Source organism: Ceratotherium simum, chromosome 2 (assembly GCF_057802395.1).
Source record: "Ceratotherium simum simum isolate JZ-2026a chromosome 2, ASM5780239v1, whole genome shotgun sequence".
Taxonomy (NCBI): domain Eukaryota; kingdom Metazoa; phylum Chordata; class Mammalia; order Perissodactyla; family Rhinocerotidae; genus Ceratotherium; species Ceratotherium simum.
The window spans coordinates 95,499,705-95,517,454 of NC_141901.1; the positions used below are offsets into that span (position 1 = coordinate 95,499,705).

General features: G+C 39.2%; 1 protein-coding gene across 5 annotated transcripts in view; it reads right to left on the reverse strand.

Moving 5' to 3' along the window:
* The window catches only part of LEPROT (leptin receptor overlapping transcript), a 37,214-nt gene that overhangs the window by 12,096 nt on the left and 7,368 nt on the right, over positions 1 to 17,750 (reverse strand). Inside the window, exons 2-6 of one of the 5 annotated variants that reach the window (XM_087449435.1) lie at positions 16,483 to 16,621; positions 15,850 to 16,036; positions 14,031 to 14,143; positions 10,233 to 10,322; positions 7,088 to 8,929 (exon numbers count right to left, since the gene is read on the reverse strand). In XM_087449435.1, coding sequence (XP_087305561.1) covers positions 10,250 to 10,322; positions 14,031 to 14,143; positions 15,850 to 16,036; positions 16,483 to 16,621 — 512 coding nt within the window. In that variant the 3' untranslated portion in view covers positions 7,088 to 8,929; positions 10,233 to 10,249. Of the gene's footprint in view, positions 1 to 7,087; positions 8,930 to 10,232; positions 10,323 to 10,476; positions 14,144 to 15,849; positions 16,037 to 16,482; positions 16,622 to 17,750 lie in introns of those variants that run through there. The other 4 variants (XM_087449439.1, XM_087449448.1, XM_087449455.1 and 1 more) reach the window with 4 other exon arrangements.

The following is a 17,750-nucleotide window of genomic DNA, read 5'->3' on the forward strand; positions in this document are numbered from 1 at the left end:
CGTGGAATGATTAATTAGGGACCAAGCCATTTCCTGAGCGCTGCGGACAGAACTGATTCTGTGCCTGTGATTCACCGTCATTGAAAAAAACGCATTTATTTATGTTTTCTGTGGTTTGTTGGTCTCTTTTTTCCTTCTTTCAAAGACAAACACAGTTAATTTGGAAAAGCAAAATTGTTTTTCCTCTCTTTCTTTATAAAATAGTTTTAATTAAAACACAGTCAGAGGAATCCCATTGACAGCTAAGTTATATCATGCTACTCCTGCTCAGATCCCTCCAGTGGCTTCTCATCTCTGAACAAGTCGAAGTCCTCACAATGACCATACGGCCCCATAGGCTCTGTCTAACCCCTACACACTATCTTATCTCCCTCGCCTCTCCCTAGTGCTCCTTGCTAGCCAATGGGTGTGCCCCACCTCAGGACCTTTGCACCTGCTCGTTCCTCTCCTTGGATCATCTTTCCCCCACTGCCACCCCCGTGATTACATAAGTCTTCCTTCACTTCCTTCAAATGTCATCTTCTAAGTCAGCCTTTCCTGACCACTGTATCTTAAATGGAAACCACCTTCAACCACCCACACCCACACACACTCACACACATCATCTCTATTCCTTCCTTTCCTTATTTTTTTGCCTTAGCATTTCTAACATACCATACATTTTACTTATTTATATAGTTTATTACTTGTGTCCCTACAAAAAAGTAAGCTGCATGGGAGTGACAGTTTTGTCTATTTTATTCACTGCTGTCTCTCCAGCACCTAGAATAATATCTGGCACATAGTTGGTCCTCAACAAAAACTTATTGAAAGAATAAATAAACAACAACAACAAACCCACAGAATTTTACCCTAAAAATAGGTCCCATCCTGTTTGTTCCTTCTCATTCTTCACATCTCTGCTCACAATCATCTCTATCACCCCATTTAAGCAGCCCTTCCTGCAAGTCATTCTCTACACCTTTATCCTGATGTATTTCTTCATAGCATTCGCCATTGTCCAATTTTATTACTCAAATATTTGTTTACTTTTTTTTTTTTTTAAAGATTTTATTTTATTTTTTTCCCCCCAAAGCCCCAGTGGATAGTTGTATGTCGTAGCTGCACATCCTTCTAGTTGCTGTATGCGGGACTCGGCCTCAGGATGAATGGAGAAGTGGTGCCTCAATGCGCACCCCGGATCTGAACCCGGGCCACCAGCATCGCAGCGCGCGCACTTAACCACCAAGCCACAGGGCCGGCCCTATTTGTTTACTTTTAAAAATTAATTGTTTGTCTCACTCATTTGAAGGTAAGCTCCATGAGGGCAAAGAATTGGTCTCGTTCACTGCTCTATCTCCTCAGCTTCGAGAGTGTGTGTCTGTGTGTGTGTGTGTGTGTGTGAGGAAGACTGCCATGAGCTAACATCCGTTGCCAATCTTCCTCTTTTTGCTGAGGAAGATTAGCCCTGAGCTGACATCTGCTCCCATCTTCCTTTATTTTGTATATGGGACGCCACCACAGCATGGTTTGATGAGCGGTGTGTAGGTCCGCAACCAGGATCTGAACTTGCAAACCCTGGGCCACCGAAGCCGAGTGCACGAACTTAACCACTACACCACCAGGCCAGCCCTAGAATTTTTTTAATCAAACATAATTTGACCATATATGTGTGGTTTATTTCTGAACACTTGATACTGTTCCATTGATCCGTATGAGTGTCCACTGTCTTAACTAATGTATAACTTTATAATATAAGTCTAGAAATCAGGTAATATATTAATTTCTCCTAAAAATCTTGCTGGGATTTTAATGAGGATTTTACTGAATCTATAGATCAGTTTGGGGAGAACTGACATCTTAACAATATTGAATTCAGTCCATTCAGGAATATATATCTGAGCATCTCATAAGCAACAAGGACCCATGCCCTATTTCCTGACAGCACTCTGGGAAGGTGGCAAGATCTGAAATGGAAAGGAGCTTTATGGCTTTAAGCCTCATCAGAGATGACCTTGCGCCAATGGTGGCCCCAAAGGTGCAGAAACCACTGGTCCTAAAGAGATAATGTAATCAGAGGCAATGAGTGTCTCAACAGCGACTCATGATGGATGAGGATCAATGACCAGGAGGTAGAGAACTTGCTCTCTCCTGGATTCTCTGTGCTGTCCTAGGTTTCAACTCCAAGAAAACTGGAGCTGAATTTCCCATCAGTCCAATTTGATGGGAGGCATAGAGTTGAAGTTAAAGTGATATAAGAAAAATAAGAAAATCAGATGTATTAGTTTAGGTTCTCCAGAGAAATAGACCCAGTAGGATATAGATATAAAGAGATTTATTATAAGGAATTAGCTGATGTGACTATGGAGGCTGAGAGGTCTCAAAATTTGTAGTCAGCAAACTAGAGATGCAAAAGAGCAGGAAGTCTGAGAACAGGAAAGCTGATGGAGTTCCAGTCCAAGGCCAAGTCTCAAGGCAGGAGAAGATCAATGTCTGAGCTCGAAGACAGAGTGAATTCTCCCTCCCTCAGCCTTTTTTGTTCTATTCAGACCTCCAACAGATTGGACGAGGCCCACCCACGCTGGGGAGGGCCATCTGCTTTGCTCGTTCTACTGGTTCTAACGCTAATCTCATCCAGAAATACCCTCACAGACACACCCAGAATAATGTTTAACCAAATATCTGAGCACCTCGTGGCCAGTCAGGTTGACACATAAAATTAACCATCACCTGAGATCACTGTCCCCAAATTTCTGCACAGGACTACCTTGGGACAGTAGAATCACTTTTCTGACTCATTGATCAGGAAGACATAGATCCAGAGGCTAACCTGAATAGAACAGTGGAGAAGAGAAAGAAAAGAAATTGTGGGAGAAACTTTTCACAGTTTATCAGGAATGAATCCAAGCATTCTGTTTTTAAAACAGTGCTGACAGTAAGGGAATATGTATTTTTAAATATCAATGAGACAGCACAAGAAATTAGACCCCTTCTTACACCACTCACGAAATTTAACTCAAAATGCATCAAAGACTTAAATTTAAGACCTGAAACCATAAAACTCCTAGAAGAAAAAAATAGGGAAAATATCCTCGACGTTGGTCTTGGCAGTGATTTCTTGGATAAGACACCAAAAGCACGGACAACAAAAACTAAATAGTGGGACTACATTAAACCAAAGAGCTTGTGAATGGCAGAGAAAACAATCAATAAATTAAAAAGGCAACTTACAGAATGGGAGAAAACAAGGGGTTATATCCAAAATAAGGGGTTAATATCCAAAATATATAAAGAACTCATACAACTCAATAGCCAAAAGGCAAATAATCCAATTAAAAATGGGCAAAGTACCTGAATAGACATTTTTCCAAAGACATACAGATGGCCAACAGGTACATGAAAAGGTGCTTGACATCACTAATTATCAGGGAACTGCAAATCAAAACCACAAGATATCACCTCACACCTGTTAGAATGGCTTTTATCAAAAAGACAAAAGATATCAAATGTTGGTGAGGATATGGAGAAAAGGGAACCCTTATATGTTGTTAGTGAGAATGTAAAATGGTACAGCCATTATGGAAAACAGTATCTTGAATTATCATACAATCCAGCAATCCCACTCCTGGGTATATATCCAAAGGAAATAAAATCAATATCTCAAAGAGATAGCTGTACACCCATGTTCATTGCAGCATTATTCACAATAGCTAATATATGGAAACAACTTAAGTGTTCATTGACAAGAGGAATGGATAAGATGTGGTATATGTATATACTATGGAATATTATTCAGCCAGGAGAAAGAAGGAAATCCTGCCATTTACAACAACATGGATGAACCTGGAGGACATTATATAAGTGAAATAAGCCAGAGAGAGAAAGACAAATACTGTGTGGAATCATTTATACATATATGGAATCTAAAAAAAAAAAGGTCAAACTCATGGAAACAGAGAGTAGAATGGTGGTTACCAGGGACTGGGCGGGGGGGGCCCCTGGGGGAGGTGGGAGAAATGGGGAGATGCTGGTCAGAGGGTACAAGCCTTCAGTTATAAGACAAACAAGTTCTGGAGACCTAAGGTACAGCACAGTGACCAGAGTTAATAATACTGTGTTGTATACTTGAAATTTGCTGAGACTAGGGCTCAAGTGCTCTCATCACACAGACGAAATCGTTAAGGATGGGTGGTGATGGGTATGTTCATTAGCCTGATTGTGGTAATCATTTCATAATGCATACATATATCAAAACATCATGTTGTACACCTTAAATGTATACAACTTTTATTTGTCAAAAACAAATGAATTTTAAAAATAAAAAGAAAGAAAACATTATGCCAAGTGCAAGCAATCAGTCACAAAAGAGGATATACTGTATGATTCCATTTATATGAAATGTTCAGAACAGGAAAATCCATAAAGACAGAAAGCAGATTAGTGTTTTCTTAGGGCTGGGAGAGTGGGGGGGGGGGTGGGAATGAGTGACTGCTATTGGGTACAGAATTTCTTTTGGAGTGATGGAAATGTTCTAAAGTTGATTGCAATGAGGGCTGCACAACTCTGTGCATATACACTTTAAATGGGTGAATTGTATGGTATGTGAATTATGTCTCAATAAAGCTGGTTTTTTTTTTAAATAAAAAAGCAAAACAAAGCATATATATAATATATATCAGTCTACTTGTGAGTTGATTTGATTTGGTTATCAACTCAGACACTATTTATTCCCATGTTGCTAAGAGTTGTGTCAAGCACAAACAAGATGCAAAGGAAGAGTTGAGAATTGCTCACTGGGTTGAAAGAGGCAAACTTGAAAATTAATTAAAGACACCTTGAAAGATGGTGTCTAAATTGCCCAGGACTGGAAAGCAGAGGTTAAAATATAGGTCACAATCTAATCTCTTTAAACAAAATAAACCTATTTTTAGCTAAAGCTGTTTAATCTCACTACACTAACCCTTCTCTAAGAAACCGAATATCAATTAAATTGCTGTTTTATATTCGGAGTTCCTACTGTGTGCGAGCTCTATTTGTCCTGATTAAGACATGTCTCAATCCAAATAAAGAAATCCAAACCAAAATCAATTTCACCTGATAATAAAACACAGGAAATTAAATACTTCTGATTGCTAACGCTGCCCAGAAATACAGGAGACTCAACAGGTCTGTAAACGCTTTGAGCCCCTGATAATCACCTGGGTTTTCGCAAATACAGGAGTTTGTAATCTGACTGGTTTGGCTTAGAATTAAAAAGTCTGTTAGAATTGACTGTTTTCAGCAGTTTCCAACCTACACGAGGATAATTTCAGATAACAAAAAAATATATGAAGTACAGAAAAGCAAAGAAGAGAGAGAAAACAAAAAATCTTTCCCGACATTGCCTTGATTAGTCCTCAGAGTTAACAGTCGCTAAAATCCGGGTGCCAGCTGTTGCCTCATCCACCCGTGAGGGCCACTGTCCCTGCTCTCCAGCTCAACTGTCTCTTCTTCATCAATGACCATGACCTGGCCACAGTCCCGACCAGCACATCACTTCATTTCCTAGATTAAGAGCTATTTTGTTTATACTTTTTATTTCTCAAGCTATAAATGCCAAAGCTGGTTGGAATATTTTTTTAATAAAAAAAAGAAGAAAAATCAGTGCAGACTTATTCTACCAAATTTAAAAGCATATTATGAAGCTACACGTTTTAAAATGTGGTACCAGTTCAAGAACACACAAATCAAAAAGAACAGAAGAGAAAAATCCAGAAATAAACTAGGTGGATACGAACTTTTACTATATGTTAAAGGTGATATTTGAAATTAAACAAATTATTTAAACAATTTATTAACCAGCTGAGAAACCTGGCTAAAGATATCAGGAGAAATATTCTTGCCTAATAGCATTTACCAAAGTAAATTCTAGGTGAATTAAAGTGTTTTTAACAAACCTATAAATGCTAGAGGAGAATGTATTTTCCTTCTTTTGGAATAGAGAAGACCTTTGTAAAAATACATACAAATTTGGATTTCTAGTGAAAATATTAACATTTCACTACAAAAAGAGAAAATTCTGTAGGTAGAGAAATTATATAAACAAAGTTTAAAATCACAGGACTACCTTTACTAGTCTATTATCTGATAAAAAATATATATTTGCAAAATATAAGAAAGACAATGTTTAGAATCTTAAGATGTAAAGAACTCTTACAAATCAATAAAAAACGTAAAAGCCCTAAAAGCAATGTGGCCAATTCACAAAAGAGATAAATGGTGCCAAAATAACAGTGTGAGAAAGAATTCAATATTATTAGTTTTTAAACATTTGTTCAGTTTAAAATAACAATGAGGTTGGTTTATTCCAGAAATAAACAATTCACAAATTTTAAATTGCACACCGTTCAGAGTAGTGTGATGAAATCTCACACTGTCCCGCTCTGTCCCGACGGGGACGTGAATCTTTTCTTCGTATGGCAGATCCACGCTGTGCATGCTACCCGCAGTCAGTCACTTAGTAGCCGTCTCTGTCATCAGATCGACTGTCTCCGTGTCACAGTGCTCGTGTTCAAGTCACCCTTATTTTACCTAATAGTGGCCCTGAAGCACAAGAGCAGTGATGCCGGCAATGCAGACATGCCAGAGAGGCCAAAAAGTGCTTCCTTTAATTGAAAAGGTGAAAGTTCTTGACTTAATAAAGAAAGAAAAACCATCGTATGCTGAGGTTGCTAAGATCTATGGTAACTTTTACTATAGTATATTGTTATAATTGTTCTATTTTATTATTAGTTATTGTTGTTAACCTCTTACTGTGCCTCATTTATAAATTAAGATTCATCATAGGAATGTCTGTATAGGAAAAACCGTAGTATATATAGGGGTTCGGTATTGTCTGTGGTTTCCGGTATCCCCTGGGGTCTTGGAATGTATCCCCCAAGGATAAGGGGGGACGACTGTGCCCTTCGACCCAAATTTGCTGTTCTAGAAAATCATCTTAAATAATTAATTATGGATGTGCTCAAAGATTGAATCTTCCCTCAGAAATCCACACAGCTCTCTTTGTCACCTCTCTTGGGTGAGAAACTTCACTGAACTCAGATGGTCTCTCAGTGAGACCCACAGGGCCACCCTCTCTCCAGTCACCCCACACACTAGTTACCCCCTCCCTACAGTATTTTTCCCCCTGGCATCTGTCGTATCATGTATTTTATTTTTTATCTAGTTTTTATTTTTATTGTCCCACTGAAATATAAGTTTTATATGGCAAGTCTTTTTGTCTGTTTTGATCACCGTCATGGCTAGGGACAGTGTTAGATCTTGTGGAGCCTGACACAATTTTGGGGTCTTCCTTACAAAAAAAAAAGAAGCGTTTTTTAATAAATTTTAAATTTTCAAATTTAAAAAATCTGAGAAATAAGACAAATATAACAAAATCTAGAAAAATGACAATGGAGGTAAATTAAAACTTCCTCATAATTTGAATCATTTTGGTATTGGCTAGATTACTGGAGGTATTTTCCTACAAGGCCTGGGAATAACTGATATACTTTTTTTGTAATTCAGACAAAGAGAATTCATGCATTCATTCATTATATTTTGCAGATTTATTGAGATATATTTCAACATGCCATAAAATCACTAAGCATATATTTCAGTGGTTTTTAGTACAGTCACAGAGTTGTGCTAACACCACCACAATCAAGTTAGAACAGTTTCATCACCCACGATAAGTTTGCACCACACTTATCAGTTGATTAGACATCTGAATTGTTTCCACTTTTTGGCTATTATGAATATTGCTGCTATGAACGTTTCATTTACAAGTTTTCGTGTGATGGATATTTTCATTTCTCTTGGGTATATTCAAGCAATGGAAGTGCTGAGTCATAGTAACTTAAGGTTTAATATTTTGTGGAATTGCCAAATCTTTCTATAGTGATTACATCATTTTATATTCCCACCAGCAATTGACGAGGGCTCCAATGTTTCCATATCCTTGTCAACACTTGTTATTGTGTCTTTTTATTCTAGCCATCCTAGGATGTGTGTGAAGCGATATCTCATAGTGGTTTTGGTTCACGTTTCCCTGATGCCTAAGGATGTTGAGCATCTTTTCATGTGCTTATTGGCCCCTTGGACATCTTTGGAAATGAGCCTATTCAGAGCCTTTGTCCATTTTTCAACTGGGTTATTTGTCTCTTTATTATTGAAGTGAGATGGGAAGCCACCGGAGCACAGGTGAGACCTGGTCTGATTTACATTCCACAGGCCCACTCTGGCCGCTATGTTGAGACTAGTCTGAAGGACAAAGGGCAAAAGCAGGGAGACCAGTCAGGAGGCTCGTGTGACAACCCAGGTGAGATACGACAGTCTTGAACTGCAGTGGTAGCAGCGAGGTGGGAGAAGAGTTTTGATTCTGGATACATTTTGCGGGAAGAAGCAACAAGACCTCCTGCAGGACTGCATGTGAATGTACGATAATGAGGAGTTCTGAAACTCCCAGTCTTGTTCTGAGAAACGGGGTGACGGGGAGTGCAGGAGTTAGACTCAAGACACGCTGAGTGGGAGAGGCCTGTAGGCATCCAGGTGGCGAGGCTGCTGGCAGTCAGACACACAATCTGGGGTTTAGAGAAGTCTGGGCTGGAGACGAAGTGTGTGAGGCAGCAGCCTACAAAAGGTATTCAGAGCCATGAGGCAGCATGAGACCAAGTCAGTGAGGGTAGATACAGAGTGGGAAAGGTTTTTGTTGAAAAAATGAAAAGTGTACTCCTTAACGTATGGTAAATATAATTTCCTATTAACTAAACTTCAAATTAAATTTGTGGGAAGTGTATTAACGCCATTAATTAGCCCTCATTTACGAGACACCTTGCATTCTTCTCTCACTGATGTTTTAGGTCTGAAAAGTCTCATCTTCAAACTGCCCGTGTATCTGGCCCACGATCTTCAACTTCTCCTTACTGGTAAGCTATAGGAAAAGACGCGATAAATGTTGGGCAAGTGTTTGGTGGGGACCCTCTGTTTCAGAGCCTCTGGCTAGATGGTCTCAGGGTGACACGAGCCACCATAACAGGAAACACATGCACCAGCAAAGCAAGTAGATGACGGGGCGTCTGAAGCACACCGCTGGGACAGGCTGTCGTGCATCGGTTTAGGTACCGCTGTGAGACTCGCAGCAAATACTAAGTGTGGGATCATGAATAAATCAAGCACCAGCTTAAGACGTGTGTTTAGACCTCATGTACAACTTTTGATTTAACAATATCTAATAATTAACTAGGAAATGTGTGAAACAGCTATAATCATCCAATTTTGATGGAGATAATCAACAGTGAAAAGACACTATGCAAAGTCTCCAGCTGTGCTCTCCTCCAGGCGAGCAATCTGAAGATTAAGACCACTTCGCCTAGGTTCCCAGTACTGAAGACGAATAACTGTTTCACAATGGTCACCTATTAATTCTGCACTATGCCTGGGACTACAGAGAAATTAAAAGAAATTGAAATTTATTTTCTATAAAGTTACACTTCTTAAAAATGTGGGGAATGGCTTGAAATTTAAATTCTTCACCAACTTTAGTTCTTTTTTTCTTTAAAAAGGCATTTGTTTTCTACTTTTGCAAAAAAAAAAAAAAGAAAAAGAAGATGAAACTTGGCTGATAACATAAACGGAAATTTTTCAGAGCCACTTTAGGAAGCACAAAGAAAATAACGCCCCGACTATAATTACTGGACAAGACCTTATTATTCACATTTAGCTAACAAAAAAAACAAAAAACCCCAAATAGGTATTTTTTAAAAGTCTCAAAACAAGAGATGCTATGTTGAAATATCAGGTGCATGATCTCTCCAGACAGACCTCTTCCCAGCCCCAGACGGGGAGTCTCAACGCATCCAGCGTGCTTTCTAAATGAAAATGCGTGGACCAGAGAGGTTTCCTTGGGAGCTGTGTTTTCTTACAGGCATTTTAGTTATGTTGGTGTTATCAAATTTCTATTAAAAATCTAACTTTACATTTAGTTGGGCAACACAAAGAAATAATTAGCTCGGTTTCTTTATGATCTAGCTGCCTAAACCCACCTGTAAGACACCCGATTGTCCCCAAATGCTTTGTGCATAAGGAGGACACATTATTCCTTATGCTGTATTTTACATCAGCACATTCTTTTCTCTAGTGCACAGAAAGACTCTTCAGAATATGTACAGCCCTTTTTTAAAGTGTTGAGTCTTTCTCCCTTTTCTAGTTCTTGATTCACCATGCCCCACACTCACCTGCACCCCCAGGCGTGTCAGCCGCAGCACAGCTGTAACTGGGGACTGGATTCCTCGAGTGACACACATTCCTGGACTGCTGCTCTCCACCTATGATAAGTATAGGCTCAGAATGAGTCAGATTCACATTATGATTACCCAAAAAAAAACAGTGGGAAAATAAATCTGCTCGTCCCCTTTCCAAACATAATGCGTCCCAAAGTAAAATATGAATGTTGTAGTTTAATAATGCACATAGAAGTCCTTGTGAAAGTATAAATGACAAGTTTTATTTAAGAAGTAAGCATCCTCATCATACACGTATAATGCATTCCTAAGCAGTCTTGGAGATCTTCCACATCACATTTGGGGTCACACAGACCACTGTTCTCCTCCAGGAGCACAGCCACTGGAAAGCAGACTATAAGTCATGAGCTATAATGCACCGGGATTTTTGCAAATAGGGTACTTCATGAAACAGAATGGAAAAAATAAAATTAAAATGCACAACTTAGATTCATCTACAGAAATATTTCCCGTTGTGAACTAATTACTATGCTTGAAAAATGCTGGCATCCTCATAAATATTTTGGTTAAATTATGGTGCAAAATCTGAGTTTTGCAGACTTTGAAAAGGCACATTTTTGTGATATCTAAGCATTTCCCTGAGAGCATAAGGAATGTTATTAACTTGAGGAAACATTTCAGCCTTTAGAAGAGTCTTCATCAAGGGGATATCTCAGAGGTAAAGATTTCTTGAGGACTGTAAGAAAAATCTGTGGTTTTGTAAGTGGAGGAAAAGAAATAGCTACGTCAAGTCGGATCAGCTAAGAACTCACCCTGAGGAAGGGGTGAGATTCTGTCCCAGAATATTATTATCCTTTCATAAGCTGCTGGAATGCTTTTTTCACTTTACTTTGAAACAGTGCCATGTTCCGTGACTGAGTCCTTGGGTCGCGAGGATGCCCCTGTAAACACCCAGCTGCGGCACCGTGTGGTGAGCACAGGATGCAGGTATTGATGAGGGGCTCAGGTGCGGGGAAGAGGATCACAGGCCATTCATTCTTTCCAGGAGGGAGTTCCATCAGACTGCTTTCTTAATACCACGTGATATCAGCTCTACTAAGAAAACTACCGGTAGGAGTAGAAAGGTGGGTGATTTTGGAATCTGAAGACCCTCAGGAGGCGGGGCAGGCTGGCAGAAGGCCCCAAGTCAGGAGAGGAGGCCAGCAAACCTCACAGGAGTGTACCTGGACCCTCAGGGCACGAGCAGATGGACAGGCCTGCAAAAACTGAAGTAAGACCTTCTTCCTAGGAAAAGAGGTGGAAATGCACACTTTCCTTCCTCCAAACTGTTCACACCACCCTGTTTCCAAGACCCAAAACTCAGGCAGGTACCTTTTACAGGTTGGCCACTTTAGGATTTAGCCTGCCTGAGCAGGCTTGGCCTGGGAACTCAACCACCAACTCCTAACATTGTGGAGAAAAGTGTTTCAAAGTCCACTTGTGAGCCTGCTGTTTGAAATATGATAGAGAATCCCTTCATAAGATCACTTTCTTGTGGGCAATTCATGTGTATTCTCAGTTTTAGAATGTAATCAATGTGCTCTGAATCTTCGAAATATATTCTACGGTATATAGGAAAAAAAATGAACCTTTTATAAGGAAAAAACAATGCCCAACATTGTGTCACTAAGATGAAATTTTTACACTGTAATACGTTCATATATGGCAATACTTCCTGTTCACATTTATGACTTAAATGATACTCAGGTGCTGCAGAATAAACGTCTCTGTTTTCAGACACATAGCAAACCCAATAATCTATCAGTTCAACAATCCATTCAATTATTAGGGAATAGCTACAAATATTCTATATGCATATTTCATATCGTTCTAGAAATACAATCAAGAGGCAATGCTCTAAGGCTACACATTAAGACTACCTTCGTTATTTGAAATGTGTATAAGCAACAAAGACACTTTTGCAAAAGGTAGTGTAAATTAAACACTATTTCCATCTTAGGAAAATAAAAGCTATTACAAGTCAACAAGACATTCAAAATGGTATCTTAAAAACTTATTGCTATTATTCTATTGCAGAACAGATTTTTGCTCAAAACTGTCCATTTTGGAACACTAAGAAATTCTCACTTTTTTGTTATCTTTTAAGCAAGGCTACATCAGAATAAAGACTTTTAAAATTAAACTTTTCTTTTGTGTTAAAAGTGAAATTTATTACACTACAATAAGTGCAAGTGTTACTAAAAATGCTGGTTAAAATTATAGTGCCTATATAATTTTTCTATATAAATATTGGTAATAACAACTTGAACAATTCTACACGTACACAGAACACTGAAAACATAAAATCATGCACAAGGCCAAAATATAACTTTGCACATTATCCTTTTAGGTATCTTCTCCAGGTCCCAGCATCATTTCAGAATATGAAGGGGTGCTAATTACACAGACTACAAACATCAAGGCTTCAGTGTTTTGAATCTATGTTAGTTATCACACATTAACAATGGTTTAAAATCATTGCTTATATTCTGATCAAGTGGTTCTATTTCCCATATTTCCCTTTTTTAAAAGGTCTTAGACAAAACATTGAGCTAGAAAAACTGTGATTACAGGATCCACCATGACATGCATTCCCAAAGATTCATTTAAAAGTGGCATAAAGTGTTATATATTTATATATGAAGTCCTATAGGACATGAAAGACAGTAAGTCCACCAACATCTAAAGAAAATTAAGCAGCTCACTCTCTGCTTGCTTACTTGGCTCCCATGTGTATGTAGAAAGAAGCCAGAGCCACGATGAAGTGGATGAAGGGAGGGCAAATCAGAACGGGGGGGGCCTGGGGGGGGGTGAGATTATAAAGGGAAATGAAACAGTATTACCCATCTAGTCTCCCTCATCTGCTAAAGTAGGACTGGTCTCAGCCCCGCCTACCCTCTCTGCATCCTGGTGGGTTATTCTGTCCCCCAGAACCGTGAAAACAGCCACTGCCTTTCAGAAGGCATAGCTGTTCCCTACTGAGAACGCTTCACAAACCTGTGGAACAGCCTATATATTATAGGTTTGGACATTCCACCAAAGAGAGTATGAAGCAGGCCTCAACAGGAGGGCAGGTAAAACCATTTTTACAAATGAGCAGCTAACGCTCAGAGAGGTTAAGTGGTTCAACCAAGGGGAAGACAAGCTGGGCGTGATGCCTACTCCTCTATGACAGCACTTCTCAAACTTTAATGTGCATACGATTCATTTGGGATCTCAACAAAATGCACTGGGTCCAGGGTGGGGCCTCCGATTCTGCATTTCTAATGAGCCCCTAGGAGATGCCGATGCTCTTGGTCTATGGGCCACAGGATGAGAAGCAAGACTCTATAGCACAAACAGGGAGCCACATCTCTCTCGCTGGGCCACAAAAAATCTTGGAAGTCCTGAGCAGAACTGAGACCTGCTCCTGTGTCACCTGCCTCCCAAGCCCAGCCCCAGGCAAGAGGTGCAGGTGCGCTGTATAAGGGAGTAGCTGGCTACTAGACTGTGCTCATGTACTTTCTGAGGGCACCGTGACCATACGAACAGCCAAACAAATAACAGAATTCACCTTGAGTAGAGGGAGAGGTCTATTTGCAGACTATGAGAATAAAACTAATCTTTTTCTCACGTAGTCTTCCTTAAAGTGAACGTGATATAAAGGTATAAAAAACCAGCATACTAAATGTCATAGTAAAGGCCGCATGTGCACATAGACACATAGTATGAATTCTAAGAAATTAAATGCATTTTATCAGAACAAAGTCCTACCACTGCTCCCAGCTAAAATCATCTCCTCTTCCAAAGACAAGGAAAAAACCTAGAATTGTCAGGAAAATGACGGCATTGCCTGCCAGCACGAGGCCACAGGCTCCCCATTTGATCTGAAACACAAGAAAAGAGGATTAAATCTTTACTTTCTTCACACTGTACTCTTTGCAAATCTCTGTTATTTTCTGCATTAGAAACATCCAATGAAATACTACATAAAACTGCTAAAAGGCTTAATAACGTAACGGGCGGAGGACAGTGAGCTATTTAGTCATTAGTCTAAGTACTTTGTGATGCTTGTTCAGTATCGTCGTTAACATTTTCCCCATTAGACATATTTCTCTACTTGTTTTCAATAGTCAATGATTGCCTTAAGTAAAATACATGTAGCAAGATTATGAACAGACCAATTACAATATTGGGTACCGAAAGTTCTGCAGGCATTGCCTTCTTTCATGAAAATAGGAATTGGAGAAAAATGAATTGGTTTGTTTCTTTTCTAAGCAAGACAAGACTCTAAATAATAATCTGCATGCAAATGAAAGCAGCTTTCCAGCTTGGCAGATGGTTGTCCAGAGGCACTGCCGGGGATGACAGTACCCTCTAGTGGGCATTTTTTGTTCTAATTTTACCAGTAGAAAACATCAATGAGTTTCTCCATAAAACGTGATGCAGGATTGAAAGGCAGAAGTAGAAATCTTTACAGCAAAACTTAAGAAGTACTAGTATAAGGCACAAGAAGAATAAGGTCATGACAATCTGGCATTCAAAAACCTTCAGTGCTTCTCCATCATCCAGATGGAGTTCAATCTGGCATGGCGTTCAAGACTCTTCCCAATCAGGCTTTAGCAGCCTTCCTAGCCTCATCTCAACCACCCCGTTTGCTCCATCATATTGTTCTTTCTTCCACAGGTTACATTTTCACACTTGGGTGCCATTCCATACAACAGCCTTCCTTACTTTATTCAAAACCCTATTCATCCTTAGAGGCCCACATTGAATGCCAGGTGTAACTTCTCTCTTCTTGCTGCTCCTATGGCGTTCTGATCACATTTCAACTATCATAATCTACTTACAGCATACCTACCCATCAGGCTAGTCTCTGTGCTCTGGGAACACAGACAGCATCTGGCTCTTATTCCTAGTGTCTTACAAATAGCAGATGTTCCAAAGATATTTACTGAATGAAGAAATAAGACTTTGCATATCTGATATTCAATGCCACAAATAAGAGTTTCACGAAATTGAAACAGTATGTAGTTGGGAACAAAAGCAAATAGTATGAAAGACAGTGAACGACAAAAAATTGAATGAATTATACCCACAAAGTGTGTTTTGGAGCCAAAAAAAAATTTTATATTGGATGTGAAGATGTCATCGTATTCCCTATATCTTCTAGTAACTACATAGTTGTCCCTCAATTTATGCCTACTGCATTGAGTTGAGAATTGTGTCCATGATCCTATTTGCAGGAGAAGAATTTGATATGGTATTCATCTGGAAAAGTATTGCTATTATAGTCTCTGTGGATTGCCCCAAGAGGCAAGGATTTAAGAACAATTCCAGAGAATAGCTTAAAGTAGAAAAAGCAAGAAATCACTTGGTCTGGCTAAAAGTCATAAGAGAAACAAAGAAAGCATTCTGAAAACATGGTCAACATACTGACAGGTAGATTGAAAATGGGGGACCAGAGAAACTAAAAATACATCTGGCTTTGAGTATTACATCTAAGCAATGGGAATGAAATTGAGGCTCTTGACAAGGGCCTTTGAAGTAAACTCAGCGACAACTGGGCAAAACAAGAGAAAACAAAACTTACCACAGCCACACGAGCAAGAATAACAGGAAGCCCGAAGGCAGAGACAACAATTCCAGTCGTGAAGAAGTAAGCCAGTTCCCGACAGGCACTGCTGGTTGCATCCGAGTCATCCGATAGTCTTCTGGCAATGAAGTGGGGGATGGGACAGATGGCGTGGAAGATCAGGACGAACAAGGGCCAGTACACACTGTCGGTGGACCCAGGAGAAAGCCCAAAAGGAAAGTGACAGTTACATTTTAAACTAAAGACATACCACTGCCTCAAAGTTAATATTATTTTAAAAGTCTAGGCCAAAAATTATTTAATCAATTGAGAATATTAGTACATAAGCTGATTTCTACCAGTAACAGATAAGAAGTAATGATAATTAAAAATTACTAGTCCATCACACTCCCTGATTTCAAAATATACTACAAAGCTATAGTAACCAAAACAGCATGGTACTGGCACAAAAACAGACACACAGATCAATGGAATAGAATCGAAAGCCCAGAAATAAACCCACACATCTATGGACAGCTAATCTTTGACAAAGGAGCCAAGAACATACAATGGGGAAAAGAAAGTCTCTTCAACAAATGGTGTTGGGAAAACTGGATAGCCACATGCAAAAAAATGAAAGTAGACCCTTACCTTACACCATACACAAAAATTAACTCCAAATGGATTAAAGACTTGAATGTAAGACCTGAAACTGTGAAACTTCTAGAAGAAAACATAGGCAGTACGCTCTTCGACATTGGTCTTAGCAACATCTTTTCAAACACCATGTCTGACCGGGCAAGAGAAACAATAGAAAAAATAAACAAATGGGACTACATCAAACTAAAAAGCTTCTGCACAGCAAAGGAAACCATCAACAAAACGAAAAGACAATTTAACAATTGGGAGAAGATATTTGCAAACCATACATCTGATAAGGGCTCAATCTCCAAAATATATAAAGAACTCATGCATCTCAACAACAAAAAAATTACCAACCCAATTAAAAAATGGGCAAAAGACCTGAACAGACACTTCTCCAAAGAAGATATACAGATGGCCAACAGACACATGAAAAGATGTTCAAAATCACTATCAGGGAAATGCAAATCAAAACTACAATGAGATATCACCTCATGCCCGTCAGAATGGCTATAATTAACAAGACAGGAAACAACATGTGTTGGAGAGGATGTGGAGAGAGAGGAACTCTCATACACTGCTGGTGGGAGTGCAAACTGGTGCAGCCACTATGGAAAACAGTATGGAGATTCCTCAAAAAATCAAGGATAGAACTACCATATGATCCAGCTATTCCACTGTTGGGTATTTATCCAAAGAACTTGAAAACACCAATTTGTAAAGGTACATGCACCCCTGTGTTCATTGCAGCGTTATTCACAATAGCCAAGACTTGGAAGCAACCTAAGTGCCCATCAAGGGACGAATGGATAAAGAAGCTGTGGTATATATACACAATGGAATACTACTCAGCCATAAGAAACGATGAAATCCAGGCATTTGTGACAACATGGATGGACATTGAGGGTATAATGCAAAGTGAAATAAGTCAGAGGGAGAAGGTCAAATACCGTATGATTTCCTTCATTAAGTAGTAGATAATAAAAATAAACAAACACATAGGGACAGAGATTGGATTGGTGGTTACCAGAGGGGAAGTGGGGAGGGAGGAGGGTGAAAGGGATAATTCGGTACATGTGTGTGGTGATGGGTTGTAATTAGTATTTTGGTGGTGAACATGATGTAATCTATGCAGAAATAGAAGTATAATGATGTACACCTGAAATTTATACAATGTTATAAACCAATGTTACTGCAATAAACAAAAAATTAAAAAAAAAAAATGAGGGAACCAGTAAGATATTAAAATTGGTTAAAAGAGCATTTGAGGAGTTAGG